A 27,724-nucleotide genomic window follows, 5' to 3' on the forward strand; every position below is an offset into this window, starting at 1 on the left:
GCTCGTGGCTAGCAGCCGGAATACTTCCACTTGGCTGAGATGAGGAAAATTACAGCGTGCCATCTTTAGTTGATGGCTTGGGAGTAGGGGAGGCGCTGACGGTTCAGTTGCAGCAAGACACGATGTGATAGGCTGTTGGGTGTTTCCTCGCCCAACCAGTTGGCGCTTACAGAACTGGGGTCCTGATGATGTAGCGGATGGCGGCGCTACTTCAGGCTACACACCATGAGGGCTCGCCCACCAGTGGCGTGCCTCCAAAGCTACCGCACCCAAAAGCAGTGTCTCAGATGTTTCTTGGATACCATTCACCACTTGTGACGGCATTGCCACAGAATTTTCCGAGAGGTCACTCCGTATTCCACTTGGTCAAGACTGAGGGTTGGAGGGAGAACAACGACTTGGCGTTGGTGGGATGGGGACATGACCATGTTAGATCCGGCCCATCGTTTAGAGACAAACAGGACCCAAAACAAGCAGCAGAAGAAAGCCAGAGGAAGAGACGAAAGCCACTTGTTGGTGAAACATGATCCAAAAAAGGAAGAGGTACCAACAGGGGTCTGGCAAGGCGAAACAGCCCCGCGGCCGGCTAACTTGCAGTGATCTCCAAAGAGACGCGGTGGACTGGGGTCCTTCTGAGGCTCCCGCGATCTTGGTGGATTTGCTAGGATCCGATCTCTGGGTGCAGCTCTGGCCCTCTGCCATACCTGTTGTCGTGATAAACAAGTCGTGTGCGTATACGAACCCATGGATGCCGTCGGTCCTTGGGAGTTGCTTACGGCGCTAGAATGGCCGTGTTTCAAAAAAGGGCAGTCCCCAGACCCTTGGGCGTCCATTGTGTGTCCGTCTCGTCGACACGAAAATGATAGGAGCAGAGGTGCTCGTCCAGATGCAAGGGACTGGTGGCACCACACGGGTAGGGCGTTTCTCCATCAGCGAATGCAAATAATGGATTGGCTTATTTCACCGGAGAGGCAACCCACGAGGTTGGGTGAATTTTCCGTTCGTCTGTTCCCCTCTCTGCTTCCTTCCAGTGTTGTTATCGTCATACTTTCTTCGTGTGCTGCGGAAACGGCGGGGCCGAGGGGCGAACAAACCACCAGCGTCCAAGCCTCCAACGTCAATTCTCACCTCGCTTTTGGAGTGGGGAGCATGGAGAGTGGCCAATGTTGACATGGTGATTTTGATCGTGCAAATATGAATGAGATCAGTTGTTGGGTTAAGCGCCGAGATGCGCGGATTGCGAAGCACAGACGGGTAATGTCGCTGCTGTGCAAAGACACAATATGCGGTGCGAAGATGTGCTGGAAGAAACCGTGACCTCAGAGAGGATATGGTGCAGCAGACGACTTGGAAGCGAAAAGAAAGGCAACTCGAACCGAGCAAGGCAAGCAGATTGCGATACTCATGAGACAAGAATGATACAAGCTTCCCGACGCCGACATCAGCGGAATTATTCTTCGAAGAGAGATCATTGGTCCTCGTTGAAGCGCGTCAGTTTAATGAGATGTGTGATGGAACTTGGAGAAGGTTGCATCATGAATCCGAGTTTAATTGATGATGGATTACTTACCGTCCAAGCCACCTCATGAGGTTCCCAGTTGTGGCTGGTAAATCACCACCTTTCAGTTTCCGTGAGGCTCGATCCTTCTCAGGGTTATAGCCGGCAATCTCACTGATGAAGCGCTGCAGGAGTAGACAAAGACCCGAGCCAGGGTTAAGCGTGGGATATGCTTTGTACAGTCTTGGCCTGCATGTCATTGGGCCATGGCCACGGATCTCAAAGCAAGGGCCACGGGCCTAGCGCTCACAGCTGCCGCAATAGGCCTGGTTCTGGCGGTCGGGACGTGTAAAGTACAGATCGCAGCTTTGAATGGGGGTCTACTACTAGTTCCGTCATCCTTTTAGTGCATGGAACGGCATCTTTCTATCAACCACCACACACCAAAAATCGCTGCAGCAAGGACGGGAATTGCTGAACCTCGACCCTCCCGGAACACCACAACCGTCACCTCCTTCCGCCACGACATCGCAATCGTCGGAAGAGACAGATATGGAACAGGGTCCTCCTCAACCGGGCCCAGGGCAAATGCCCATGCCGCCTCCTGGCCAGATGCCCTCGCCCGAGCAAATCCAGGCGATCCAGAGACAGCTTGCCATTGATGCCGAGAAGGCTGGCATGACCGTTCCCGAGTTTGTTGAGCAGCTCAAGAGACAGCATCAGCAGATGATGATGAGACAAATGCAGATGCAACAACAGATGCAACAACAGCAACAGCAACAAGGAGGAGCACCACCCCAGGAAGATGGCCACCAGCACCAACACCAGCACCAGCATCAGCAAGGCCCTCCAGCCGGCCAAGCTCGGCCCATTGTTCCCGGCCCTCCCAAGCCCGAAGCCATCGCTCTCGCCAAGTTCCTCCGCAGCCAGGAGCTCAAGCCCCGTACCGTCATCCTCAATGGCGAACGCAAGGACATGTTTAGAGGTGAGCATATGCGACATCATTGAGACCCCCGAGTATCCAAATTGCTAACCTGATATCTCACCAGTCAAACGTGCCCTCCGTGCTCTCCAGTCCCCCGCCTACGAGAAGGCTCGCAAGAAGAACCCCGCCCTCCCCGAGATCACCGACCGCGCGTCCCTCGAGAACACCTTCAAGCTGCTGCCCATGTCCATGCTTGCTCTGCGCGTCACCAAGATCGACCCGCACGAGGGCCACGACCACGCGCCCACCAAGAAGCCGCACGGCGGCGGCAAGCGCGTCAAGGGTCTGTGGACGGTGCGGATCGAGCCGCAACAGGACGCCGCCGACGACCTGTACTACGTGTGGCTGTGGGAGGGCAGCCAGGTCATGCGCAAGGTCTACGCGGCGCTCGCACTGCTCGTTATCTTTGCCGTGGTGCTGTACCCTCTGTGGCCTCTCAAGATGCGCCAGGGCGTCTACTACCTCAGCTGGGGTTTCCTCATGTTCTTGGGTCTGTTCTTTGCCATGGCCATCTTCCGCGTTATTCTGTTCTGCATCACGTACTTTGTGCTATCGCCAGGATTCTGGCTGTTCCCGAACCTGTGGGAGGACGTCAGTGTCGTGGAGAGCTTCAAGCCTGTCTGGGCTTGGCATGATGTGAGTTTTTCTTCTCTGTTGCGCTCAAAAGTGCTTAACTGACAATTGTGAACAACAAACAGCCCAACCCCAAGAAAAAGAAGAAGAGCAAGTCCAAGACCCCGGCTGGAAGTGCCAAGGCCAATGCTACGTTTGCCGCTACTACCGGCCAACCTGCTCCGGCTACTGCTGTGACCACGGCTACCGACACTCAAGTTGCTACTGCTACACCTACAGCGGCAGCACAGCGAAACTATGCTGCCCCGAAGGTGGAGGAGCTTGCGGACGATGAGTAGGGACTGTTACTTGGTCAGGTAGCTGCTGTGGAATCTTCCAAAGGGGGAGGGGAGGCCTTTCGTCTCAAACTCGTGACATTCGGCAAAACATGTGCCACGGGGGCCAAACGCGAATGCCGTCGTGATGGTTAGTTAACCCCAGGCTCTCCTAGTCCTTGGAGGATACGGCAGCGTAATGTGGCGAGGGGAGAACCCCGTTTAAGCGAATGCGTGGGATAGTTAATTTGATTGGCGTTGTTTTATTATCAATGGTGTTTTTTGGGGGGTAAAAGCCAGTAGAGAGCAGCTTCACTGAAGACACGTAAAAAATGATAGCTGGTTCAAACAATCCTCTGAGTGGTTCAACAATGAAATGCCCGTGCAGTGCCGCACCATGCCGAAGCTCAAACATATATACCATGAATATTTATATATATCATCGAGATTGTGGTCTACAACTTGAGACTTCTATCCATTAACTTCCATAACTAAACCATATCCCATGGGCTCTTGTAACCTCTCTACAGGAAGTTCTATCTTCACGCCTTTGCTCCCCTCCCTCCCGAAAACTCCTTCAATGCCCTATATCCGCGCATCATACCGGCTGACCATACCAAAATCCCCCAACGCCGCTATATAAATACATCCAGAGGGGCAAAGTGGGTAGACAAAAGAAACCCAAAAACGCCGCCGTCTAAGCCAAGCCCAGGCAAAAAGCCATCATCACCATCACCACCCCCTCAGCCTAACTCATCTGACCTGACCTAGTTCTCAACCGGCGGCAGAGGCGGCAAAACCCCTTCCTTCCTCATCCTCCGCCCCCACTCCTTCGTCTCCTCCATTTCTTTGCGTACAACCTCATTAAACTCCTCCGGATTATCAATATACAAATGATGTCCCGCCCTCCTGATAACCACCACTTTCGCACTCCCATTCTCCCTCTTCCTCTCTTCTTCCGTTCGGGTCTGGTCAGTCAAAGCCTGCTCCACCCTTTTTCTGATTTTCTCTTCGGCCGCGTAACCGCCGGCAACATCCATCCAGTCGTTTTCGCCGTAGAGGAAGACTATGGGGAACCCTGCTTCTCTAAGCGGTTTTTGTACTTCTCCAACAGAAGATGACTGGGCAATTATTTGCCGACCAACCTCCTGGATGCGGTTGATTACGGGGGACCGAGCAAACGCGCCGGGGGCGAGGAGGTAAGGGAGGACGTACTCGCCCGATCCCTTTTGGCGGAAGAGCGAGTAGGAGTATGTGTGTAGGACTTCCTTCTCGTCGGGAGGGAGGTGGTTAAACCGGCGAGAGGTCCAGCCGGAGACGAAGCGGGGGCCCAGGGGACCGGTCATGCGCACGATGGAGAAGGGGGAGACGTTGGCGTCCCAGAGCCAGGAGACCCAGCCGGGGATGGGACGGCGGGGTGGGGCTGTGTCTTTTTTGGTGTTGGTTCCGTTGTTGTTGTTGGTTTTGTTGGCGGATGAAGAAGAGTTGGATTTGATCGACGAAGCAACGGCTTTCTTATCCTTGGGATCAGCCTGGATGAACGCCGTATTGGCGCCGCCCTCGGGCGTTTCGCGGTTGACGATACTCTCCTGATCCTGCGTGAACTCATTCCCATACGCGGACTCCTCCGGTTCCGGCATCGCGGCGTTGACGGCCCACGGATCCTCGGGGATACCCGCAGGCGAGGCGAGGATCAGCTTGTTGAGACGACCGGGATATTTCAGCGCGTACGAAACGGCGAGGTAGCCCCCCAATGAATGGCCCATGAGCGTAAAGCGCTCGATCTTGCGGGCTTGCCGCCACTCCTCCAACGCATCAATGAACCATGCCTCGGCCTCGCGGATCTTTCCCTGTTGGTCCTTGGCGTGGATCTTGAACGGTGGGCGCGCCGAGTTGCCCATGCCCAACATGTCGAGCGAGTAGAGCTTCCAGCCGGGCACGCGGCTGAGCGGCTCGTAGTTCTTGTAGAAGAAGCCGAGGCCAGCGCCGTAGCCGTGTAGCATGACGAGAGTGTCGTCGGCTTGTTCGCCGACTCGCTCGATCGAGAATTCGTTCAGGGCTCGGTCCTTGCCAGAGAGGGGGACCATGGTTTGGCGCCATACTCGGTGGCCGAAGGGGTCGGCGTTGGCGAGGTCAGATAGTTGGGAGGCTGTTGAGGCGTTGTCGGCGGTGGCTTCGCGGAGGTAGGGGATGAAGCAGAGGACGTTGCGCTCTGCTTGGCGGGGGGTTACGCTGGACCACTGTGGCGAGTGTTGTGTTAGAAAGAAACGTTCTGTCTCGCAGTTGTAGAAGTAATGTGGCATAGGGAATACCTACCCATTGCTGTGCGGCTTCCTTGTAACCAAGAGGAAAGAAGGCAGAGCCGGCGCCGCGAGACTTTGAGTCCTTCTCAGCCTTTGTCTGCGTTGCCCGCGACGAGGGAGGAGGAAGAGTGGTGTCGGAAGCAGACATGGTCGAGGAAGTGGTGGTTGTGGTGCTGGCTGGTCTTTGTTGATATCGACTTCGGCGATAGCCAGATTGTGTATAAGTCGGATCGGGAGAGGAGGTGGATGTGGTCGAGTTGAAGCGCCCAATGGCGGAGGCGAGCTTCAATTTTTTAGGAAGTGAAATGGCTGTAGGATATGTCTTGAGCATCCTCAAGGCAGCAGGGAGGTTTGCGCGTCGGACGGATGCCCCCTTGTTAGTTGGAAGGATGCTGACACATTTATTATTGTATGTTCAAGCCAACGATCTTGTAAGTGGACCATCGGTGAATCGGCGTTAAGCATGGCCTAGCCGGTTTAGATAGTGTTTTTGGTAGTGACTTCATACTGAGCACTAACATAGGGATCTCGATGGCACCAATTACAGATCTGGACGAACACGAATCCGCGGGCGAAACAGACCGCTCACTTGGCCACCCACCTGACCAGCCCATATGAGGTTTTGTTGAAGAAGCTGTGGCCAGCACAGCCAGTTGCAAAGTTCCCGCCTCCCAACGAAGGCTGAAAAGATCCGGAGGTTCCTTCGTCAGCTTCCCAATTCGTTGGGATCGCAGCCGGGGATGGGAATTGTTATTGGCGACCATTTGCCCGCAGTCTTTGATTCTTCCAATGGATTCATCCATTGTCATTGTTAGTGTTCCCATCTCCCTTCCAACCTCAAAATCCAAAAGCCCAGTGCGGCCGATGCGGTCCAGTGCCCGCAATTGCCCGCATTTTCCCTCGGAATTAGCGCGTCCCCAGGGCCCGACACCCCGATCACCTCAACCTCCACAGGCCAGCCCACTTTGTCTCGATTCAGTGCCCCAGATCTGAGGCGATGACGTCTCAACAACTTTTCTGGCTCCGGAACTGGTGTTGCGATAAAACCGTAGCTGCGGCATATCATCTCAAAGTTTGTTGACACCTTTCCAGAGTGTTGCTTTCAGTTGGCCAGCTCTTGACATTTGTTCTCAGCTTCCATTGCTGCGAAGACAGGTTGCCTTTCCCCGGGCCACTTGGAAAGGAGTGCTCTCCAGAAGCTGCATTGCTTGCATGTGAGAATGTGAAGTCGCGAGCCAAAAAGCCCAACCCAACAACAGTAATTCCCCACTTCTTTGAAGGTACTCGTCAAGTACCGTGAATCGCGCTATTCTCGCTTGTCAAAAAGGGTACCCTGGAAGTATCTTGATGACCTGCAGCAATGACATAACGGCGCAGAAACTAGAATCCCCTTTTTTTCTGGTTTCTTTGGATCCCTTCTCCCCAACATCCAGATACTTCGCGGTTCGGCTTCTCAGGACGGGAAGCGTTCAGCGTAAACCAAATAAACAATTACAACTTTTAAAGCCCCTTTTAACATCAGTATCAGGGTATAAGTCGTGCGTGCAGTGGTCTGAGGCGGTCAAGACAAAACCCTTAGACTTGTGAAAACCGGTGACGCAGTGTCCGGTCCCTTCCAAAACACGCCTAGAAAGAAGGGAAGGATTCCCCAGGTAGCGGTCAACTAGTCAGAGCCTGTCCATTCTAGCTTCTTCTCAACAGATTCCAGACGGTCCATTTCATCCTATTCTCGACAGGCATCACAGCTTTTCTATTCAGACCAAACAAACATCACCAAGAGTCGCACAAGGCTGACACCGGTCGAGTCCGCGCATTGCTACCTCTACGCATCCGTGACAGTGACAGGGGCTTCCCGCGGACACCCGAACGCGCATTGCGCAAAACCCTTCCCGCTTTGGACTCTACATCGAACAAGTCCGACCACCGACCACCCGCTTTGGGCAGACATGCTGCCGTGACACTTTGGGTTAGACGACTGCCGATAATAATACCCTATTCCTCCGATTCCGCGGCCGGGCCGACGTCCAACCTTTCCCTCGGACACCGAGCCAGCACTGCGCGCATCCCTCGCGCTCCCCCGACTGACGAGTTACCGTCCGGGCCACATAAAAAAGCAGGGAACACACGGTCACAACCATGGCGGACGCACTCGACTCCATCGTCAAGGGTGCGCCGATGCCCCAAGACCTCCCTCACCTCAACAACCTCAACAGGGCCATCAGCGGCACCACCCCGATCGCCTCGTCGTCGAATGCGCCCTCGACACCCACCAAGGGCAGCCATAATGGCGGCGCTGGCGCCAGCAGCGATCCGCTCAGCCACACGCCCTCGTCGCCGTCCATGATCTACCTGAACCTGCTCATCCTCGAAGCCTCGCTGCGGGCGCAATACCTGGAGCTGCGCGCCCGCCGCCGCCACCACACTTTTTTCTTGGTCCTTCTGGGCCTGTGGACGGCCGGGTTCGGGTACGCCCTTTTCTTAGCCCCGCGCGAGGACGGCAGCGGCGTCGGCGGCAGTGTGTACTGGGTCGTCGAGACGGGCGAGAAGGTCTGTTTCCTGGGAGGCATCATGACGGGCGTGCTCGTCTGGGCCACGGGCATCTGGGAGCGCGGCGTGCGCTGGCCCCGCCGCTGGCTGACGGTTAGCAACCGCGGCCTGCGCGGGTTCAACTGCAAGGTGGTGCTGATGAAGAGACCCTGGTGGAAGGAGGCGCTGGGCACCATCGGCTGGTTCTTGACGTACGGCTTGTTCTCGAATGCGACGTCGAGCTATCACTATGTGGAGCCGGCTATCTTGAAGGAGGTGGACAGGGAGTTGGGGTTGAGTGGGCATGGGCACCCGACGTTGCCGGTTGTGAACGTGGGTCACGATATGGAAAAGGGAGGACACGAAGAGGATTTGAGCCCCGGAGACGATTACGTTAAGCTGCTGTTACTGGCGAAGCCGTTCAGTCCCACATTCAGAGAGAACTGGGAGCTGTACAGAAGCGAGTATTGGGAGAAGGAGAACGAGCGGCGCGCGCTGTTGAGGGCCAAGCTCAAGGAACGCGATCGCAAGCTGCGCAAGCAGACTGGCGGCTGGTTCTGGTGGCTTCCCTGGCGACGGACCGCAAAGACTCAGCATCACCATCACCATCACGGCAGCTCCGTGTCCGAAAAGGCACTTCATCCTCGCGCCGCGGCCGTGTCGAGTGAACTCAGGCGTACTAGAAGTACCAGCACGAGGAGGGGAAGCATGAACGGAAGTGCTTTGCGCAGCACGACACCGACACCGTCGTCAAGGGGCGAGCATGATGAGCCCGGGCTGACGAGAAAGGGAACCTTCAGCCTCACGCCGGAGAAGGTCAGGAGAAAGAAGACGCTGGCTCCTCCTGGTTCGGCAACGAAAACGCGGCCGAGGGTGGAATCCAGGTCCGTGACGCCGGAGAACCCGTCGCCGCTGGCCAAGGAGAGCAGCCTGGAGCCGGAGGGCACGAACCCATGAATAAGGCGCACTTGTAGACGGAGGATACTTATTGAGTACTTGACGAAGTTCATTGAGAGTTTACGACGGGATCACGACGCAACGTGTATTATGCAGCCTGGCCATGTTATCTGTAATGGTGGAGTGTATTTTGCGTGGGAGTATTGTTAGATAGATGTTCTACCAGGCACATCTCGACGTCGGCTTTCTGTTTGCAACTGCTTGAACGTCCCTTTACTCCTGTGATCATGATAAGGTGACGGTCAAGCCCAGGGTACGCTGGTGCTTGGAGACCTTCAAGGTTCTCATTTTTCAGGGGCTGAAGCTTCACTGGGTGGCGGGCACCTGCGGCCTGGGCCGATGGTCAAGCTGCAGGGTCTACAGTGCGGTCAATTGTGCCTGCGCCTGCATTTTAATTGTCCCCTGCGTCTGGGCTTTGTTTGTTAACAAAAGCCAGCGTGATTCACACAGTAGTTTGCTAAGAAATCATCTGATCAAGCCAAGGTATGCAGGTTCATCTTGTCTGACTTTCGCCGTCGACTGCCTTTCCAGGTTCCCTTCACGAGACTTGTGAATAGAATGAGATGAAAAGTGCTTCCAGGTCCTATCATTCTCAAGTGAATGCAAGAACGCTCGCGGGCCGAAGAACCTTCACCTGTCATTGTTCTTCCCACTAGGTATCGTTTGCCCAAGACCGCCTAGCGCATGCCACGTTATTAGTACAAGTACAGTGGTACTTTAGGTTTTCCAGGCATCAACCTCCACGATCCACCTTTTACATATCAACACAGGAAGTTGACCATCTATCCAGATCTCTTCCCGTCAAGATATGAACCAACTCGCAAAAACCGGAGCTCGGCAACACTTCTACTAATCTCTGAGCCTCGCCTGCAATTTACCGACTTCTTCCCAGTCGAGACTAATTCCTTCTCACTTCGCGAGCCGAGGTCCTCCTCGTCGACAGCACATCACCGGCTGACCCAGGCCTCACCAAATCTCAACCAACAACGACAAGAAACCACATCCACATCTTCCACCGGCTCACAGCTAGCTCTTTCAAGAAACAAGACATCTCTCACCACCACCCTCTCAACCTCAAACCACACAACCCCCCTCTCAAAACCCAAAATGCAACAAAACGCACCTCACACCCCCTCCCCGGGGTCCCTCATCCGCGAGTCCGGGTCCATAACCCGCGCCGCCCCCTACGACACCCGCCCGCCCTCCCCTCCCACAGTCGACATCCCCGCCACGCGCGCCATGGGCCGCACCTCGGTGGTGATCACCCCTTCGCCGCGCAACCTCGACCCTGCCCTGTTCAATCTCGACTCGGATTATAGTCAGATAATCACCCACGGCCTGCGCCCGCAAGAAGCGCTCGACCAGGCTTCCATCTGGGAGTACTCGGCCCGCCGGTCGGCGCAGAAGGTTATTGACCCTTCGCTTTACCTGGGTCCGCTTAGTGTGGTGCGGGATAGGGAGTTTATGATGAAAGAAAAGGTGACGATGGTGGTGGTGGTGAGGGATCGGATTGTTGGACTTTCAGGACTTATGGGAGGACTTGGACTTGTGGGAGGACAACAACAACAACAACAACAACAACAACAACAACAACAACAACAACAGAAGAAGGACGGGCAAGGGGGGGTTCCGCCTACCGTTCCGACGCTGGGACCGGCAGCCAAAAAAGTCACCGAGGAGCTTGGGATCCAAGTGGAGGCGGTGGGGGTTAGTGGGTTGCAAGAGCTGATCAGGGAGTTTCCGAAGCTGAACGAGAAGATTGTTCGGCACCTGGTCCAAGTACACAGGCGGAGTTCTGGCTCCCAGACGGGCAAAGTGCTGGTGTGTTGCGAGACGGGGAATGATCGGTCGGCAGCGGTGGTGGTGGCTTACTTGATTGAGGTCTGGGGAGCGGGACTGATCGAGGCGCTTAGGTTTGTGCTGTACAGACGGTTCTGTGTGGCGTGGGATGATGATACGAGGCGGTATCTCAAGAACTATGAGGACATTTTGATGGCGAAGAGGACGGGTTGGCAGGATCAGGAGGCCAATGATAGGGACGCTGCTGCTGCTGCGGATGAGAGGAGGATGAACAAGTTGAAGAGGCAGTTGGCGGCTGTGGGTTTTTATTCTGATGATGACGATGATGATGATGAGATGTGGGACAGATACAAGAACTCCAGCAGCTCGTCCGAAGAGGCATCTCATCAAGCGCGAGGGAGAAACTTTGCGCCCTTTGTGGAGCGGCCGCCCCGTGTGGAGGGACGCAGAAACAACTGAACGAGGGTGGAAGCAAGTCAAGCTAGTCTATGGCTTCAAGTGCCATCAACGACCTAGCGGATGATGAGAGATGTCGACCGAAGATGGCATATCGAAAGAGAGAGGGGTTGAACAGAAGTAGTACTAGAAAAAGTACGTTATTTGCCCCTTTACCTTGTTGCTCTCTGCGTTGCTCATTAAAGGGTTGATATAGTAGTTACTATCCTTCATACCCATGCAATTTTTTGTTTTCGTTCATTAAGATGCGTAAGGGGTCGAGGAAAAGTCGATGGACCATAGGTGATACATGCTAATACAATATTATGAAGTTTCCATGTCAATAGGAGTATGCGACTTCCAGGTCTCAACACATATCAGAGTGCTTTCCAATTGTGATCGTCCCTCGTTGCTTCCAGCGAGGCTGTCGAACACATCCTCCTCCTCGAAATGGAACTCCCATATGCTTCCATTGCCATTTTACAACAACGCTGCTCTTGTTGAACCATGGAAACACTTAAAATTACGGAACACGGTGGGAGTGTCAGACATCGGATGAAATCCCACGATGACCCATCAACGAACCTTGACGGTCTGAAAAATTCCGATAACAGACCGTCATGAATACTTTCGCGTCCATTCACTTGCTCGTCCTCTGACACACGCGTTTGCAACGACCAAACTCTCGTCTTCAGACGTACTTCTTACTACGTCACGCCTCAACGAGCAACACTCTTCAACATTCGCTTTTCTTCTGTCCGTCTCAACAACCTGTCGCTATTGATGGTCACCTGGGGTGTATTGTCCCAACTCTGAAACGGCGCGCTTCTTGAATATCAGGCAGGCAAACAAAACCAGAAGATACAATACGCAAGTGACAACTTACGGACCTTATTCCAGGCGACTGTCTTTTCAGAAACATTTCAGCCTCGTTACCCTTCGCTACCTTTTACAGCCTCCCTCAAGCCTTTAGCTTCCTCTTCCATAGCAAATATCTGGCTTGCTCAACAAAGGTGAGTTGCCTTCCACCTACCCACAAACCCGCCCATCAACCGAAACAAAAGCCAAACAGAACTGCACACATCCAGCTGACAGTTTTGTAGACAACAGGACGGGCGAAACTTGACGGAAAGAGAACCTACCAGAGAAAAGAAGAGGATCAACAGCCATTACTAGGTCTCGCAGGTGAACACCTCCCTCCTGTTCTCTGGCAAAGGTTTAACACGAGAGTAACTCAACTGTCACCCGCAACTCGTCGACAGTCGCGTCCTTGCTATTCTCACCCTGCAACCTACTATCCTTTCACCACAACAACAACAACCTAAACCAACCACTCAACTCCTTCTATCACCCTCCATCAGCAGCACCACCAACCACCAAAATGGCCTCCCAACGCCCCCAGCGCAACCGCCGTCCACCCGTCTTCTACGGCCACGAGGAGGAAGACACTTTCACCGACTTCGAGGCCCCCTCGCATCCTCGCAGACCCATCGACACCCGCCTGCCCTTCGACCCTCAACTTGTCGAGGAATGCGCCTTCCCTTCTCTCGACCCGGTCACCCACGGCGGGCCGGGGCCGAGCGAGGTGTACAAGGTCTACCGGCAGGTGAGACGCGAACAAGAAATTAAGCGGATGGTGGAGTATGGGCCCTGGTACCATGAGCGTATTGCGATATTGAGTCTGAGGAAGCAAGTGGTGGGGCGTAGGGATGTTGGCGAGTTTCCCGGCGACGCGGTTGATAATAGAAGCAGGGGAAGGTCGCGCGGTGTTAGTGTTTTGTATGCCGATACCGACGAAGATAGGCGTAGGTGGGAGAAGAGTCGAGAGCAGGAGTTTCTTTGGGCGGTTGGTGAGTCTTCCTCTGAAGGAGAGGAAGAGGAAGAGGAAGAAGAGGAGGAGGAGGAGAAGGAGGAGGAGGAAGACAAGATTCAGCAAAGGGATATGGACGTCAGGACGTCGAGACTGATGTTCAGCGTGAGGAACACGAATCATAAGAAGCAAAAAGAAGCGGTGGCTGCTGTCGAGAGGGCTAGGCTAAGTCGCGCTCAGAGTCAGGCCAGCAGCCATGGGCAGGTGAGTCCGGTACTGCCTTTGGTTTCAGCGTTGGCGACTGCGGAAGGGGGAAATCAAAGGGATGCCGATGGGGATACGGTTATGGGCGGTGGGAGTTCGTCTCACTTAACCAGACAGCTTGTCGAGTCTCTCCCCAAACCGCGGTGGGCCTTTACGATATCCATTCGGGCAAAGAGTCCTCGACGGCCGACAGCAGCAGAAAAGGGCAAAGGAAAAGAGATTGTGCCCGGGGAGGTTTCCCGGAATCACAGTACGTTTGGGCCTGCGCAGCCGCCCCAAGAGACCAACATGGGCGTTCATGGTAATGATCTCAGAAGAGAGCATTCGACAGTGATGGTGAGTTTTGACAATCAACTTTCCCTATGAAATGTCAGCTAACCAGATTCATTGGGCAGGTACTGAATACAGCATGCGTAGCGGTTCCCGACTGGCCCTCTCTGCCTGCCAATATCCAATACCTCACAACCTACCTTCTGACAGCTGTCCATGTACCGCCATACTCCTTCGCGCAGCTGAGCACGCTGTTGTCCCTCTCCTCCGACGAGATCATATCTCTCTTGTATTTGATCAACCAAGAAACTCGCAAGATGATCGTCCTAGACAACCTCAACCGACAGCTCGCCGCAATCGAGGATATTAATGCAATCCGCGACGCTCTAGACCGCCTCAAGCCGCAAGGTCTTGTCACCGACTCCGTATCCTCCGAGGATATCCGCCAGGGTCAAGCGTTCTTGCGGTTCATGGGCCTGCACGAAGTGGCGGAGTGGTTGGCGGAGTACATGGGGGTCAGCAACAGCTGGGACGACGACGAAGGGCGATATGTCATCAAGATTAACGGGCGGCTTCTGGACGGGGATATACCGGCTGAAGTGGCCGGTAATGTGTTGAGACGCATCTGGAGGGAGGAGCAAGAAAGGGCGAGCAGGATCGAGAACGCCAGAAGAGTAGAGGCAGCAAGAGCATCGATGCAACCGCCACCGCCGGGCCTGGTGAATCGCTCGGTCCTGGAGCTTACAGACAGGAGCGCTGACAACGGCAATGTTTTGACCGTTCAGGAGGCGGAACAGGCGGCGAGAAGGCTTGCTGACTTGGAGCTGTTGGTTCCGGAGTCAGATCACTATACGGTCAGTTTGAACGGCGAATCCGTGCACTTAGAGGAGGGCCTGCAAGCGCGGCGAATTTGGAATGAGGAGCTGGAAGCCATGCGGCAGGCTCGAAGGCAAAACGCAATGGCACCTCCGGCTAGGCCGGCATTGAGGAGTAACCAGGAAAGACAACCGTCAAGGCCGACACTCGATCAAGTGGCGGGGAGTCTCGTTGGTAACCGAAAAGAGCATAGGCAAGGAGTTGGAGAGACATCAAGAGCTGAGAAGAGAACACACAGAGACGGACAATCCAGGGATCAAGCGACCCTTGCGCAGCAGCCCCTTCCTTCCACTGCAGCGATACCCTCTGCTCCTGTTCCGATGGACATTAACTCAAACACAAGCAGGACGACGAAGCATGATAAAGAACAGCAACGGAAGGGACACCCCTCGTCATCGGCCAATGAAGCAGACCAGGAAACCCAATCTCGTAATTCACCAACGAACGACTACTTGCTGTCCATCGGCATCGATCTTTCCCTTCACAAACCACCACCGGTCGAAACATCCTCGGGGTCACCCACCCTCGAAGAAAGAACCGCCGCATTTCTGGCGGCCAACAAGGCCACACTTGCCGCCATAGACAAGGAAGACGAAAAGGAAGCTCGTCGCCGAAGACGGCAACCGGCACAGGTTCATGCTCATGATGACGAGCCAACCATCCCCGCCTACGGTTTACGTAATGTCAGTGAGGCTCGTACCTTACGAAGTAACAGTGTATACAGTTCTCGGCTTCCCAGCAAGGCACCTTCCGTTGTGCCAGCCGCGCCTACAACAATTAGAACAACCAGAGGTAATCGCCATGCGAGCACCGTTGCTAACCCTTCTAGCTCCGCACATGAAACTCGCAGGGGACAGGAAGGGATGAGTAGAGAGGAAGGCCCGGGGCAGCCAGTAGAGGAAAGAAGTCAGAACAACAGAGTGAGAAGGGATGCTCGAAGACAAGTGAAGAACCCAGAAACTGCAATGGAAAGAGAACCGGAACAACCGAGGAAGCCGCAAGCTGCTACAGAGGCAGGGGCCTCGAATGATACCCCTCACCGGTATGCTCTTGCTGGTGATGGGAGCTCCAGACCTGTGATAACAGCAGCGACGACCCAAAAGGAGGAGACACAGCCAGTCGCAGTTGCAACTCCTCCCGCACCCAAAACTCCGGCTTCGCAAAAGAAGACAAAGATCATTCTCAAGATCGGTGGTCGGAGAGTCAGCCAACCGAGCAACACTTTGACGAATACACCACGATCAGAGCCAATGCACACAAGTCCACTTACCCTTGGGCGGAACTTCTCCGAACCTACGAGACGTCATCGCGAATTATCACCAGAAAGATCCATCGGTGGCGACGCTACTCTTGATGCAACATCTCGCAGCAGCTTCAATCAATCATTGCCGACACGCCGGAATCTTTTTGGAACAACCCGTGAACAGGAACATTCATCGTATCCGACTTCAGGGACACCGACTGCCCCAGATCATATCCAAAGTCAGGCTCCAACTCCGTCCTTAGGGGTCTTTCGGCATCCTCCGAAAGCTATTCCACAGCAGAGCCATCTGCAAATGCCTTCAACGGCCACCTTTCGGAACTGTCCTTTAACAGAATCTGGCTCTCATCATCAAACCGAGTTGGGACCTGCTGGTCCTTTGCCGTCTGTCACACCTGCAACGATACCACCTGCCCAAACCATCTCTCCGCAAGTTCTCTCTCAGGCTGTCGCTGGTAGAGAAAGCCAACAGACCATGCGCGGGAGAGCGACCGAGGAACTTGGAAAGAGGTACGCCACAAGGAGCCAAGTTCACGGCGAGGAACAAGGAGGAAACGGCTCTTAGGGATGGCCCACGGAATGGCTAGGTCAGCCTTACGTCTTTCTTACCTACAGGCCAGTTGATTTCACCACAATTTCAAACCATATCACAGCTGCGGCGGGAAATTCCTCAAGCATATGGTCATTGAAGACATGCTTCATTCCCAGTTCCGGGTTCAGTGAGCCGTCTCCCTCAAGAAGCAGCTCAAGTTTTAGGGCAAAACCAAGGTCAAGGACAGCCTCAACCATCTCAATTTCAACATGGGTCTCGCTATTGATCCAAAGCCCTTTCAGCCTTGATTCAACAATGAATGGCCTTCGGGGAGACACTCAGTTGCTCCCATCTTCGTTACATGGTTTTGATGAACATCGTATTTCTGATCCTTGCTTCATTTCCCGTCCCCGTTCTAGTGCTAATAGTAGTCTTAGTAGCAAAATTCAAGGAAGTTCAATCCTTTCCATCGATCTCCCACCGCCTATCTCGTGTCTCTGCGTTCCCGATCCCAATTCCTGTGGCTTTTCCGGGCTGTAAAGCTCTCCTCTCTCCGCAACCGCCTGACCATGCAATTCTTCTACCTTGACCTTTGCTTCCTTGTGCTCTGATACCGAATTCGGGGCGGGTTCATCAGCATCAGCGGCCCCCTTTCTTCCCTTCTGCCTTGCCCTCCAAAAGAAGAAGAAACATATGGCAGCAATTGCGACTACTGCCACGCCTGCTCCGGCACCTATCCCGGCTAATGCGGTAGCGCCTAGACTTGCCCCTGCTTTTGACTCCTCCTTGCTTATCGGTTCAGCCGAGCTTGTTTGCGTTTGTGTGCTCGTCGTTGTGGCTCCTCGGTCCAGAGACGAAGTGGATGATGCGGTCGGTAAAGAGACTGTCGACAGTGTTGTTGAAGTTGTGGAGCCCGTATCAGAGCCACTACCTTCGGTCACCACACCTGTCATGCTAAATACCAAGGCGGGCCCATCTCGGTGGTGATCAATGAATTTGAATGGGACGGATTCTGACTGGACAATACTGGCGTACACTGAATCACCTGGAGTGCGACCAGTTAACTGGATTTCACAACCAGTGACGTTGAAACCTTGCGGAAAGGAGAATTCCAGCGTAACAGGAATTGTTCCGTTGTAGGCAGGGACGTCATTGTCGTTCAATGCTTGATTGGGCAGCAGATGTAAGGTCAGTAACATGAACAGAAAGTGATCAAACTCAACTCGGATATTGTCCAGATCCCAATGTCAACTTTGACGGCCGAGAGTAACATTTCCAATTTCCGAAGGGTAAAGAAACTTACCCCATGACCCATTCTCCGTTGTGTGCGCCTCATCCTGGTAACAATAGATGTTGAGGATTGGGTCGTCGAACGAACTGATATAATTTACCACCATGGTATCGCCCCAGTAAAAAATCTCTGGCTCGTGGTTCCCTGTCTTCAGTTTCGGGTACAGAATGCTGGCATACCAATTCTCGATGTATTCGTCGTTGCAGTCGTCACCACAGGCGGCATGTTTGTTAAGATTGGTCTTTTCGATGGGCGTATCTTCTTGTGAAGGCCTGTTGATCGAGAGAACAGATGCCGTGGATGCAAAAGAGGAATTAAGCTGCAAGAGCAGGGCCAGCAGTAGAGGTATTGACAATGGCGCGAGGGAGGTTGGCCGGAAATTCATCTTGAGCTCACTCGCAGAGAAGACTCCAGTCAACAGGAACGAGGAGAAAATTTGAAAGGAGGAAGAATAGCACTGCCAGAGAGGGTGGGCAAAGTATTTGTGAGGACTTGCACGGAGAGAACAGAAAGTCAAGAACTGCTAGCAACCCTCTTTGCCCACTCATCAACACCATGCCATTGAAACACCCAAAACATCTAGCGTTGGATCAGCTCATCCAGTCTTTGACGAGTTCAACTGCAATCCAGCGGCACCCTACACCGTGTAGGATAACCACTGTGCACTCAACGGGTTTTCGCATCGCCTGAGAACCTACCAACCAGCGAAACACCCTTCAGTATCTCCACTAGTTGGTGTTCTGGATCTACCACTATCTATACGCCAAACTCTCAAAAGCAGGTAGCCGCCACTGCCGCCCAACTTGAGCATCGCGTTGCGCGTCTAGAGCATGCTGCGGACTCGTGCAGCCTCGTGCAGACAGAGCATCATGAGCCTATCATATCGAGCGCTAGAGTCGCTTTAGGAAGGAGCGAGGACAAGCTCGCAGGATCTGTAACGTGTTGGTGGTTGATGTTGCGTTTGGCACAGTGGTGATTTGTGAAAGGAGGACTGCGTGTGGTGGTTGGTGGCGAGGGCAGGGCTGAAAATATGCTGCTGTGTACACTAGGGTAGACTTAAGGTAGGGAAAGAGAAATAAACCATGAATCGATGATGCGAAAAATCGCCTTTATAGAATCATGAAGTTTTCCGGAATTTTTAAGTTGATTCTTTTGCTCAGTTCCTCCGCATGTTGTTGAAGCCATCACCATGTCTTGGCATTCTTGGCACAAGGTGGATACGATCCACACATGCTTACCCTGTATATAAGCTAGACTTCGTCTCCTTTCCTTTGGTCTTTCTCTCTCTCTTCAATCAATCGAGACTTTCACCACCACTTCCGTCGTCTCTCGTGATCACCTCCTCCGTATGGTTCAACACTTGTCACCCCTTTAAGTGCTACAACTTTCCCATCTTCATGACATGCACCCGCCAGTTCGAATGACAATGGAACATGATTTATGGACTGGAATCCTTTCCAAGGCTAATATTTAGTCAGTTTATGTATTTACAATGCTTCAAGAAAAGTGGATTGGCCATTGAAGTACCATGAAAGCATGAAATCGCAGAGTGACTGAAATGAGTCTGGCTGGCTGGCCCTTTTCTGTGGTAGATTTTTGAGTTCATCCCGTCGTCGGGTTCTATTCCCGAAACCAATGACAGCAAATCAATCCTTTCGCACAGTTGTGCACCAGTGAACAAATCCTTAAAGGAAAGATGAATGGATATTTGATAATTACCTCTACGTACGAAAGCCAGATCCTTGAGAGCGCTTGACGTCGTGAAAGAAAGTAAACAGAAAGGAATAAGAGGGAAAAGATAACGAACAAACGGCCCTGAGGTAGCGGGTCCAGAATAAAACCTCTCATGACTGCAGTGATGCAACACTTATTTCTCTTTAGACATCCAATCGCCCAATTTTCCAAGCCAAAAACAAACGCCATTCCTTTTATAACCTGCGCCAGGCCATTACAAAACTCCAAGGGACCGACAATACCCAGCGGAAGTCAGGTCAGGTCACTACTCCCTCGTAACATGCCACTCCTCTGTGATCTGGACCTGCATCACCGGCTTTCCTCCCGAGTTTCTGTTATTCCCATAATGGCCTCCCTGCCCAGGCCCCTCTCCCCTCTCCAAATCACCACTGCCCTGCTGTCCATGCCCCCTCCTATAATCCTCACCCAAAATCGACTCCTCACTCCGATTATCCATCCCACCCACTCGTCCTCCCACCGCTACCGACGCCGAGGAACCGCCAACCGCATTCGCATCGTTGAATGGACTCTGCCCTTGTGGGGAAGTACCAAGCCCATCACTCCCACTACTCCTCATGCCCCCCATCTTCCCCTCCCTATGCAACTCAAACTCATCACTCTCATCATCTCTAAGCGGCCGCGAGTTATTCTTCGACTTATTCTTGCTATCGTTACCAGAGCGTCCAGGAATCGTACCGCCACCAATGGTGCGCAGACCGACATGTCCTGTGGCGCCGCCGCCGCCGCCGCTTTGCTTCTGATAGCCGCGGCTGGTACCGTTGCGGGAGGAGATGATTTTGTTGAAGAAGGACTTGTATAAAGGTCGGCACACGGGAATGCCGATGCAGATCATGGTGATGGCGATCTCGGCCGAGGACCAGACGATCAGGCCGACGGTGTCGCGCGAATAGTTGTTTGAGGAGGAGAGGGAGGGGACTTGTATGGTGCGTTTGATGCCGCAGGCTCCGGCGCTGTGTTGACCAGAATGTTAGTTTGTGTTGGTCGGGTTGACATGAGCTTTGATTGGAAAGGAGAGAGGAGAAGAGAAGTGATGATAAATGAGCGTGTAGGGATGGATGTGAGTGGGTGGTGAACTTACATGACGCCTAGACTCATGCTGATGGCGATGATCATCTTTTCTCGTTGATTCATGTTGAGTTTCCAGAGGAAGATCCAAGGCATGAGAGCGAAGAAGAAATCGGCGAAGACACAGAGGACTTTTGGGGTTGTTAGAACACTTTCTCTCTCATCAGCCCTCTGCAGCCGGGGGACACTCTCCCCCGTTGCAAACCGCAAAACTTGGACAAAACATTGAGGAGGTAAGGTAGGTAACATACTACAAAGCGTCATAGAAACCGGCGTAGCATCCAAATCACAATGACCCCCCTTAATCGATTTATCCCAGAGATACGCCGGCGGCGAGCACTGGAGCATAAAGACAAAGCAGACGGAGATCGAAGCGCCCATAAGCGCTCCCATCACAAGCCAGATGCTGACTTTGTGCCATTTCTGGGTAACCAGGCGCAGCAGGAAGAGTCCCAACGACCATTTTGCCACAGCCATGCCAAGAACGGCGAAGCACTGGCCGATAGCCTCCCACATGATGGCGCCGGGGACATCTTCCACTGGGATGTCCCACATGTTTTGCCCGAATCCGTAGTGGGCTGCTATGGTACTGCAGATTGTGTAGCAGAGGAGAAATACCTTGAAAAAAAAAGGGAGTCAGGGTTAATGTTTGACCTTTTGTGTAAAAAAGAGAGTCTGAGAAATGGATGTTGTCCAGAGTAGGTACTCACAAACGCAAGAACATAAGCATGATCATCAAAACCCGTATTCGCCACAATAAAAGTGCGAACGTATAATCGTAGGCTGACGCAAAGTCCAGCAAGTGAGACCATAACCCACATCACAGTTATGGCCCCCGGGCCATCACCTCCCATAGGCATGATGGATGTGAGGTTACCGGTGTTTCTGGCGGGTTGGTACTGTTTCTTGAGGGTAAGTAAACAGAGGATGACGACCTAAGGGTAGGTAAGGAAGGAGCAACGGGCGTGACATGCACAAGCCACCGTGTGGTAGGATGGATTTTGATTATGTAGGAAATGGAAACCATCAAAAACCTCGACACCGTTGAAAAAACACTAGGGTAGGGGGAATAGGAAAGGCAGGTGTTTCTTAGATAAAGCTGTAACTTGAGCGGAAATCGGCTTGCTCTCGCCCCGGACCGAAGAGTGGCGTTATGTCTAGGAAGATTCCAAGAGTCTAGGCTAGGGTGTGCATCAGTTTTTCGAGAGGTTGTGATGCGTGCTTTCTCCGTACTACTACGTAGTTAGTTAGCTTGAATTACAAGGAAAGTGCACCCGAGAATGTGTGGGGATTCAAGGCAAGGGTGGTTGAGTCTTCAATTCTGGAAGCCCAAACAGCCGCTGTATGCTATGAGTTTGTGGTACTCACCCGTACTTCTCAACCCTGCCACCTCGAAACCGCACCGATAATCATCGGAGTTGTGTTCCTGTGGAAAGAGCATTGAAGACAAGACTCGTATAATATGAACATGAAATAATGACGGGGGTTACTAGGAGGGTGGAGGTGGAGCTACTTTCCCACCCCCCTGAACCGGGCGAGTCGGGGAACTGGATTGTAACGGGCTAAGTGTGAGGTGGGCAACACTAGGGCTTTAATCGGAGATTGCTGCTACCAAGATGCGCGCGCGCATGATCGTTTGCCCGAGCTTCGACATGTTGTTGATGTTGCGAGCTGCGGGAGGCGTTGGTCTCAGAGATCGTGATCGTGGAAGGATCCGTTTCTCGACTGGGGGAGTAGGGAGTCGATACTGACATAAGCCACGAGGAGCTTTGATACCCGGCTTGAAGAGGAACCGGGCTGCTGGGGAGCTCAACTTCGGAAGGTATATGCAGATCGCCTAGATGTAGTGTAGTCAACCATTGCACTCTTCTTCAAGCTTATCGAGGTGTGGATATGCTCTAACGCAGGGGCTGGACTGGGGGCAACTAGACTTTGGGGATATAAACCCTACCTGCCCCTGTGGACTTTCAACAAGAGAATGCGAAGAGTTACATCGAACATTCAATCCAAACATGGTGTCGTTTCATGTCCTGAAAACCGCGGTTTCTCTGCACAGTACCAAATGTCCGAGGAAGATAAACATTCGATCAGATCGTGCACCTAAAACGCCATTATGGCAGGTGACTGTTTTCATCACAACTAAGCGAGCTTGAGGTGCTAAGAAATAATTCACGCTGCAAGTTTTGCCGATGACGAGGATAGTTAAAAGTCGTGTCACGCCCGGTTTATAATGGACCAGAAGACCTCAGATAAAGGCATATGAACGTAAGTGTTAGCTGTAGTGCTCCTCAACTGAATCTCATAGACACAGCTTGGTTGCAGCTTTATGGACATCAGTCGGATGGATAGGTAGTATTGAACACAGTTCAACCTCCCCCTTTCTTGAGCGAAGCGAGGCCTGGGAAGCTACCGTTACGCAAGATCTCACTCATGTCGGATTTATCCCCACGGTTTACGGCCAATTACACCTCGAGAACGACTTGCAGGCCGGCACTTGACGTAGTATCCGGACATAGCAAACGATGTAATTGGCTTGTATAGCGTGGGGATAAATCCGACATGAGATCTGGCGGCAGAAGAATTGCCGTTATCATTGGGCTCCCTGTCATAGGCTCAGGCCCATGTTCACCGGACGTTACGTCGTCTTCCGCGGCAAGTCCAAGCCGGCATTCATAGCCGCGAGACATTGCCTCGCCATTTTGCAGCCTCATCATGGAATCGATATGGTCCTCGGGGCTTCAGCCAAGAGATAAAAGAAAATATTGTTAGCTAGAGCTCCAATCACAAGGCCGGAGTTGACGCCGGTATGTACTGCTGGAACATTGGCAGAGGATTGGATATGGGATTATCATCCCACTCGCTTCGACTCTGATATGCCTGGCATCCTGCCGAGGTGTGCGAAAAAAGACCGAACACTTTCTGGTGTGTTTTGGTGTAAGTGTGTTCGGATCATTTTTCGCACACCTCGCCTGCGCAGCTGAAATAGAAGGACTTGAAAGGTGTAGGGGAACGTCTCATTCTGATATGCGAAGACCGGCGCATGATGAATGTTTTGGGTAAAGATTTGGAGGCTTATATACTCCTTGGGCGATCGTTTCCGTGAAGTGCCCGGATGCATGCTGAGAAACATCAATATGTTAACGGTCGGTCAAAGGAGAAGTGGTGATGTATCACACAGAAGATGCTGTGAAACCTGTATGCGGCAGCGTATACCGTCCTTTCGGGTCGTGTACTGTACCATATGACCCAGATGTCCAAAATAAGCAACACATCTAGGAATGATTGGCAGAGACGCTTGGAACAGCCCAGAGGCGGTGGATGGCATGGAGCCCAGGGATGGGGCGAAATCGTATCTAGAACGCCAACACCGGGACTCATAGGGGTACCGTTTCCCTGGGTCTTGGGAATAAAAGAAGGTTGTCTCAGCTGGCTATGCCTCTTCCATGGCGCATATCTCGAAGAGTTGGAAAAGCAGCGGTCTGTCGTTGTTCCGTTCGGCCGAGTGTTCCAGGACCCATGCCGTCAAATTCCATCTTTTGACACTACCGGAGAGTGCGACTTTGGGCGCGTTCCAAATTTGCGAACATTGATCCAGATCTCATACACTTCACCCCTAGTTTGTTCGTTAGCGTGGTACTTGCAGAGGACTTTTTTACCACTTTCAGGATAGCTAGGCGGGACTGCTGGCGTGAATTGTAGCATCCAGTTGGCTATTGCCCGCTGTGAATGGAGTCAAGTCTTGGTGCATTGTTGTTTGTTTGAACCAAAACCCTAACCCTATTAACAGGGGTTTCTACTGTAGCGCGCTTAGAAAGTGGGCAGAAGAGAAACGCATGATGCGAAATGTAACTTCGGGCGGTGTTACATGTCCAGCACCAGATAAATAGTCTTTCTGCCCTCCTCCGAGACATCAATTTCTTCCAACTCCTGCATACCTGTGAGAGCCTCAATGGCAGAGATCCTCGAGAACGTCGAAGCAGCAACTTGAACGATACCCCTGTTGTGACCCCTGCGGATTTGAGTGAGCCGAATCACATTCATCACGTCAAAGTTTCGGGGAAGTTTCGGGGATTGACCAACCAGAGATGAGGTGAAGTGTCAGCCTGACCCGCTTTTCACGTCTACCTCAACGTCCAACGGCTTTTTAAGGCGCGAGGGCGCGGCCTGTCCCGGGGTGTCTCAGGAGAAGCCAACGGGTAGTGGAGAAATAGGGACGATCACCGCTTCTTTGGGGAACGGCCCGGTGCATGCGGCTTGTCATTGGTCCCGGGCCAGACCGTTGGCGAGGCCTAGATCCGCCGTAGCAATGGATGAAGATCTTTGGCAAGATCGTTGGGTGAGGCATCATCCGTACGCTAATAGTTGCGAACGAGATTGGACTCGAAGGGTGATTTCCTGGTGTATATGTCCTCTGGGGCTGTCGTTTTGTTGGTTGACTACCAGAACCCGAACTGGAAAAGCGACATGACTGAAGTGACCAGTCAAACCGTCTTGAAGCTAGTCTCTATTACATTGACCTCTCTCACCCCCTCACCCCCCCATCCCCGACCCCCCCCCCTCTCCCCGACCACCCCGCGCCCCCGCCCTACATAGAATGTAGGTCTCTTCGAATAAAGTGAGAAGAGGTCTATAATAATTTTGAACGTTTTGGCCGTTAGTTGCGAAAATTTTTATATAAATAAAAAAAATATACTTAATAATCACTCGCGAATATTTCAATAATAACAACACGTATCTAAATTCGGTCTGTTCATCGTATTTTGTATAAACTAGAACTTCTATATTTCAATTTTGTTTTATTTATTACAATTTATATTTATTATTAGGTATTCCTTAGGGGGTATATTTATTAAGCGCGGCAATTATCGTCCCAAAAAATATGTTTTGTATTTCTACTAATTTCTATTAAAATTATTTAAAAATTAGTACCAATAATAATTTAATTAAATTCTACCTTCGATAAAATTTTCAACTTCGTCTAATATTTCGAAACGTATTCCGACTTTATTATTTTATTTACTCTAAAGAAAATTGTGTAGTAATATATCGCAATTATTATTAAATATACGAATTTAGACGAATATTAATAGTTTTAAATTCGGTTTATATATATTATTATTCGAATTCTATTTAATCTAATCGTTCGGTTAATATTTAATTAAATTCTACGTAAATTTAATTTAGAATAAATTAAATATATTCGTCGTATTATTTATTAATATAATAATATAATCCTTATAATAGTAATGGGTTTTAGAGAAAGTATTATATTTTAAATAATATTAATTATCCTACTAATTAAAATTGTATTACAAATTATACTATTTAATCGTCTTGGTTAAAATAGAAGAACGTTATTATAAAATACCCCGCCGCTAAATCTTTATTTATTAATTAAGACTTTTATAAAATATATAATATACTAATTATTATTCCTAAACTATTAATTAATATAATTAGATTAATATATTATAAGAGCGTATATAATTAGAATACTTTATATATATTCTTCTCGGACCTAAATAAATATTTTACTACCGGTTATTCAAATTCCTCCGCGCCCCAGAATTCGCCGCCCGTATAATATTTATAATTATAAACGAATTTTATATAACTTATTAATAGCGTAATTTCTACAATAAATTTTCCGATTTTTATTAGCTCCGTCGGACCCTTCCTCTCTCTATCTCTTAGTTCGAATATATAACTATTTTAACTAAGGAGGCTGAAACCTATATATAAAAATACGCTAGTTTCTATTAATTCGGGGAATTAATAAACTCCCTTCGTATTATCCGTACTTCTATCGATTAATTTAATATTAATATTATTTTCAATTATATTCCGCCTAGCGAAACTTAGAATTTTAAACGCCTTAAATTCCTCTTCATTCTTATTATAGGAATTATTATACTAAAAATAATTATTTATATTAATAGTAAGAATTTAATTAATAAAGTAAAGAAGTATTTATATCCGCGCCCTAATAAAGCGTAATCTCTATAGCCGAATGAATACGCTTTTAATAGTCCAAGTTTATTATTCTTATATCCGCCCTTAGGATTAAAATTAATTTTATTAATAATTCGTCACTCTAGAATCCTAGTATTGAATTATTATATTTATAGTAATATTAGAAATAGGAATAAATGTATTTAATATAATCCGAATTATATAATATAGCGAAATTATATTTAAAGATATTACGGATTTATAATAACGTTTTAATCGCGCTATCTATAGTAGCGGGGAAGGGGTTACTTATTTCTTTATACCCTATTAATATTTTAATAAGTTTGGGTATACCTCAAAAAAATATTACTGCTAAAAACGTAATTTGACAATAGCTATTCGCAAATATATTCCGATTTATCATTTATAACGGAAATAATATTCAATATAATCTAATTTCAATTATTTAACGAATTAAAAGGTTCTTAATCAGTCGTAAATTGTAATTTCAATATATACGAAACTATTTATCTAAAAAAAGTAAACGAAAAATAATAATAAATAAAGAACCGACTTATTTATAAAATATCCCGAAATATATACTATTACGAACGTAAAATATTTCCGCGAAATTATCTTTAACGTTCTCTAAAACCATATTAATTATACCTATTATATACGTACTATATATTATAATGAGTATAATTATTATTTTAATCGAATTAAAAAGCGGCCCGAAAAATTAACGAAGAAGCCCGGCCTACCCTCCGACGTTTTAAGGGTAAATATTTATTTAATATATTTGTAAGGATTTTTTGCGGAATATATTACTTCGGTCTATATTATATATAGTATTAAATTCCAAATACCTTATATAATTCTCCTACTGCCCGAAATCTCTTAATAAATTGTACGTATTATAATATTTAAAATAGCCGATTCTATACGTATATTAAATAATTTAATAGTACGTATACCCCTCTTATAAGATTAGGAATATTTAAATATTTATAGGCGTAATTTCTTTATAGAATATATTAAAATCCTATCAGTTATTAATAATATAAATTAGAATAGTAAACGTAAAAACAATTCCGTTAAAAATATAATATATAGTAAAAATAGTATTATTCTACCTATTTTAACCTTACCCCCCCCCCCCCCCCCTATTTTTATAATTATAACCCTAATCTTTAAATCCCGCCTTACTAAACGCCCCACGTTTAAAAATTATTATTTTAAATGTAAGTATTAAAA

At 50.3% G+C, this 27,724-nt stretch overlaps 8 protein-coding genes across 8 annotated transcripts; 4 read left to right on the plus strand and 4 right to left on the minus strand.

Annotated features, from left to right (window-relative positions):
* Positions 1-184: 184 nt before the first annotated feature.
* On the minus strand, positions 185-1,164 carry B0H65DRAFT_301731 (uncharacterized protein). Its single transcript, XM_062823145.1, has 2 exons — positions 981-1,164; positions 185-896 (listed from the first exon to the last, which is right to left on the minus strand). The coding sequence occupies exons 1-2, from the start codon at positions 1,044-1,046 to the stop codon at positions 306-308; spliced, it is 657 nt and encodes a 218-aa protein (XP_062678832.1). The 5' UTR covers positions 1,047-1,164; the 3' UTR covers positions 185-305.
* A 652-nt stretch (positions 1,165-1,816) lies between these two features.
* On the plus strand, positions 1,817-3,791 carry B0H65DRAFT_476627 (translocation protein). The gene is made up of 3 exons (XM_062827376.1): positions 1,817-2,483; positions 2,548-3,119; positions 3,182-3,791. Exons 1-3 carry the CDS (start codon positions 2,051-2,053, stop codon positions 3,392-3,394), a joined length of 1,218 nt encoding a protein of 405 aa, XP_062678833.1. The 5' UTR covers positions 1,817-2,050; the 3' UTR covers positions 3,395-3,791.
* B0H65DRAFT_500883 (Alpha/Beta hydrolase protein) lies at positions 3,787-6,357 on the minus strand. The gene is made up of 2 exons (XM_062827835.1): positions 5,687-6,357; positions 3,787-5,610 (listed from the first exon to the last, which is right to left on the minus strand). The coding sequence occupies exons 1-2, from the start codon at positions 6,002-6,004 to the stop codon at positions 4,138-4,140; spliced, it is 1,791 nt and encodes a 596-aa protein (XP_062678834.1). The 5' UTR covers positions 6,005-6,357; the 3' UTR covers positions 3,787-4,137.
* A 1,178-nt stretch (positions 6,358-7,535) lies between these two features.
* B0H65DRAFT_301748 (Spo7-like protein-domain-containing protein) lies at positions 7,536-9,209 on the plus strand. Its single transcript, XM_062823146.1, has one exon. It carries the CDS (start codon positions 7,810-7,812, stop codon positions 9,154-9,156), a length of 1,347 nt encoding a protein of 448 aa, XP_062678835.1. The 5' UTR covers positions 7,536-7,809; the 3' UTR covers positions 9,157-9,209.
* A 1,054-nt stretch (positions 9,210-10,263) lies between these two features.
* Positions 10,264-11,415, plus strand: B0H65DRAFT_433298 (protein-tyrosine phosphatase-like protein; the record flags this gene model as incomplete). The annotated part of the gene is made up of 2 exons (XM_062825060.1): positions 10,264-10,650; positions 10,762-11,415. 2 exons carry the CDS (start codon positions 10,264-10,266, stop codon positions 11,413-11,415), a joined length of 1,041 nt encoding a protein of 346 aa, XP_062678836.1.
* A 1,357-nt stretch (positions 11,416-12,772) lies between these two features.
* Positions 12,773-16,437, plus strand: B0H65DRAFT_511675 (uncharacterized protein; the record flags this gene model as incomplete). Its single annotated transcript, XM_062828507.1, has 2 exons — positions 12,773-13,559; positions 13,946-16,437. 2 exons carry the CDS (start codon positions 12,773-12,775, stop codon positions 16,435-16,437), a joined length of 3,279 nt encoding a protein of 1,092 aa, XP_062678837.1.
* Positions 16,438-17,202: 765 nt separating this feature from the next.
* On the minus strand, positions 17,203-18,080 carry B0H65DRAFT_552204 (uncharacterized protein; the record flags this gene model as incomplete). Its single annotated transcript, XM_062829873.1, has 3 exons — positions 17,203-17,287; positions 17,440-17,569; positions 17,708-18,080. The coding sequence occupies 3 exons, from the start codon at positions 18,078-18,080 to the stop codon at positions 17,203-17,205; spliced, it is 588 nt and encodes a 195-aa protein (XP_062678838.1).
* Positions 18,081-19,452: 1,372 nt separating this feature from the next.
* On the minus strand, positions 19,453-21,491 carry B0H65DRAFT_591744 (uncharacterized protein). Its single transcript, XM_062831110.1, has 4 exons — positions 21,226-21,491; positions 20,767-21,133; positions 20,529-20,646; positions 19,453-20,400 (listed from the first exon to the last, which is right to left on the minus strand). The coding sequence occupies exons 1-4, from the start codon at positions 21,373-21,375 to the stop codon at positions 19,695-19,697; spliced, it is 1,341 nt and encodes a 446-aa protein (XP_062678839.1). The 5' UTR covers positions 21,376-21,491; the 3' UTR covers positions 19,453-19,694.
* Between the last annotated feature and the right edge of the window lie 6,233 nt (positions 21,492-27,724).

Source organism: Neurospora tetraspora, assembly GCF_033439725.1.
Source record: "Neurospora tetraspora strain CBS 560.94 chromosome Unknown B0H65scaffold_7, whole genome shotgun sequence".
Taxonomy (NCBI): domain Eukaryota; kingdom Fungi; phylum Ascomycota; class Sordariomycetes; order Sordariales; family Sordariaceae; genus Neurospora; species Neurospora tetraspora.

Coding starts and splice junctions, on each gene's coding strand:
- B0H65DRAFT_301731 (XM_062823145.1), bottom strand. CDS start 1,046: ATGACGATAACAACACTGGAAGGAAGCAGAGAGGGGAACAGACGAACG. Junction 897..980: donor CGGAAAATTCACCCAACCTC/GTGGGTTGCCTC, acceptor TGGTGCCACCAG/TCCCTTGCATCTGGACGAGC.
- B0H65DRAFT_591744 (XM_062831110.1), bottom strand. CDS start 21,375: ATGCCTATGGGAGGTGATGGCCCGGGGGCCATAACTGTGATGTGGGTT. Junction 21,134..21,225: donor ATGCTTATGTTCTTGCGTTT/GTGAGTACCTAC, acceptor TTTTTTTTCAAG/GTATTTCTCCTCTGCTACAC. Junction 20,647..20,766: donor GGTTTCTATGACGCTTTGTA/GTATGTTACCTA, acceptor CAACCCCAAAAG/TCCTCTGTGTCTTCGCCGAT.
- B0H65DRAFT_500883 (XM_062827835.1), bottom strand. CDS start 6,004: ATGCTCAAGACATATCCTACAGCCATTTCACTTCCTAAAAAATTGAAG. Junction 5,611..5,686: donor AGGAAGCCGCACAGCAATGG/GTAGGTATTCCC, acceptor CACTCGCCACAG/TGGTCCAGCGTAACCCCCCG.
- B0H65DRAFT_301748 (XM_062823146.1), top strand. CDS start 7,810: ATGGCGGACGCACTCGACTCCATCGTCAAGGGTGCGCCGATGCCCCAA.
- B0H65DRAFT_476627 (XM_062827376.1), top strand. CDS start 2,051: ATGGAACAGGGTCCTCCTCAACCGGGCCCAGGGCAAATGCCCATGCCG. Junction 2,484..2,547: donor ACGCAAGGACATGTTTAGAG/GTGAGCATATGC, acceptor ATATCTCACCAG/TCAAACGTGCCCTCCGTGCT. Junction 3,120..3,181: donor CTGTCTGGGCTTGGCATGAT/GTGAGTTTTTCT, acceptor AACAACAAACAG/CCCAACCCCAAGAAAAAGAA.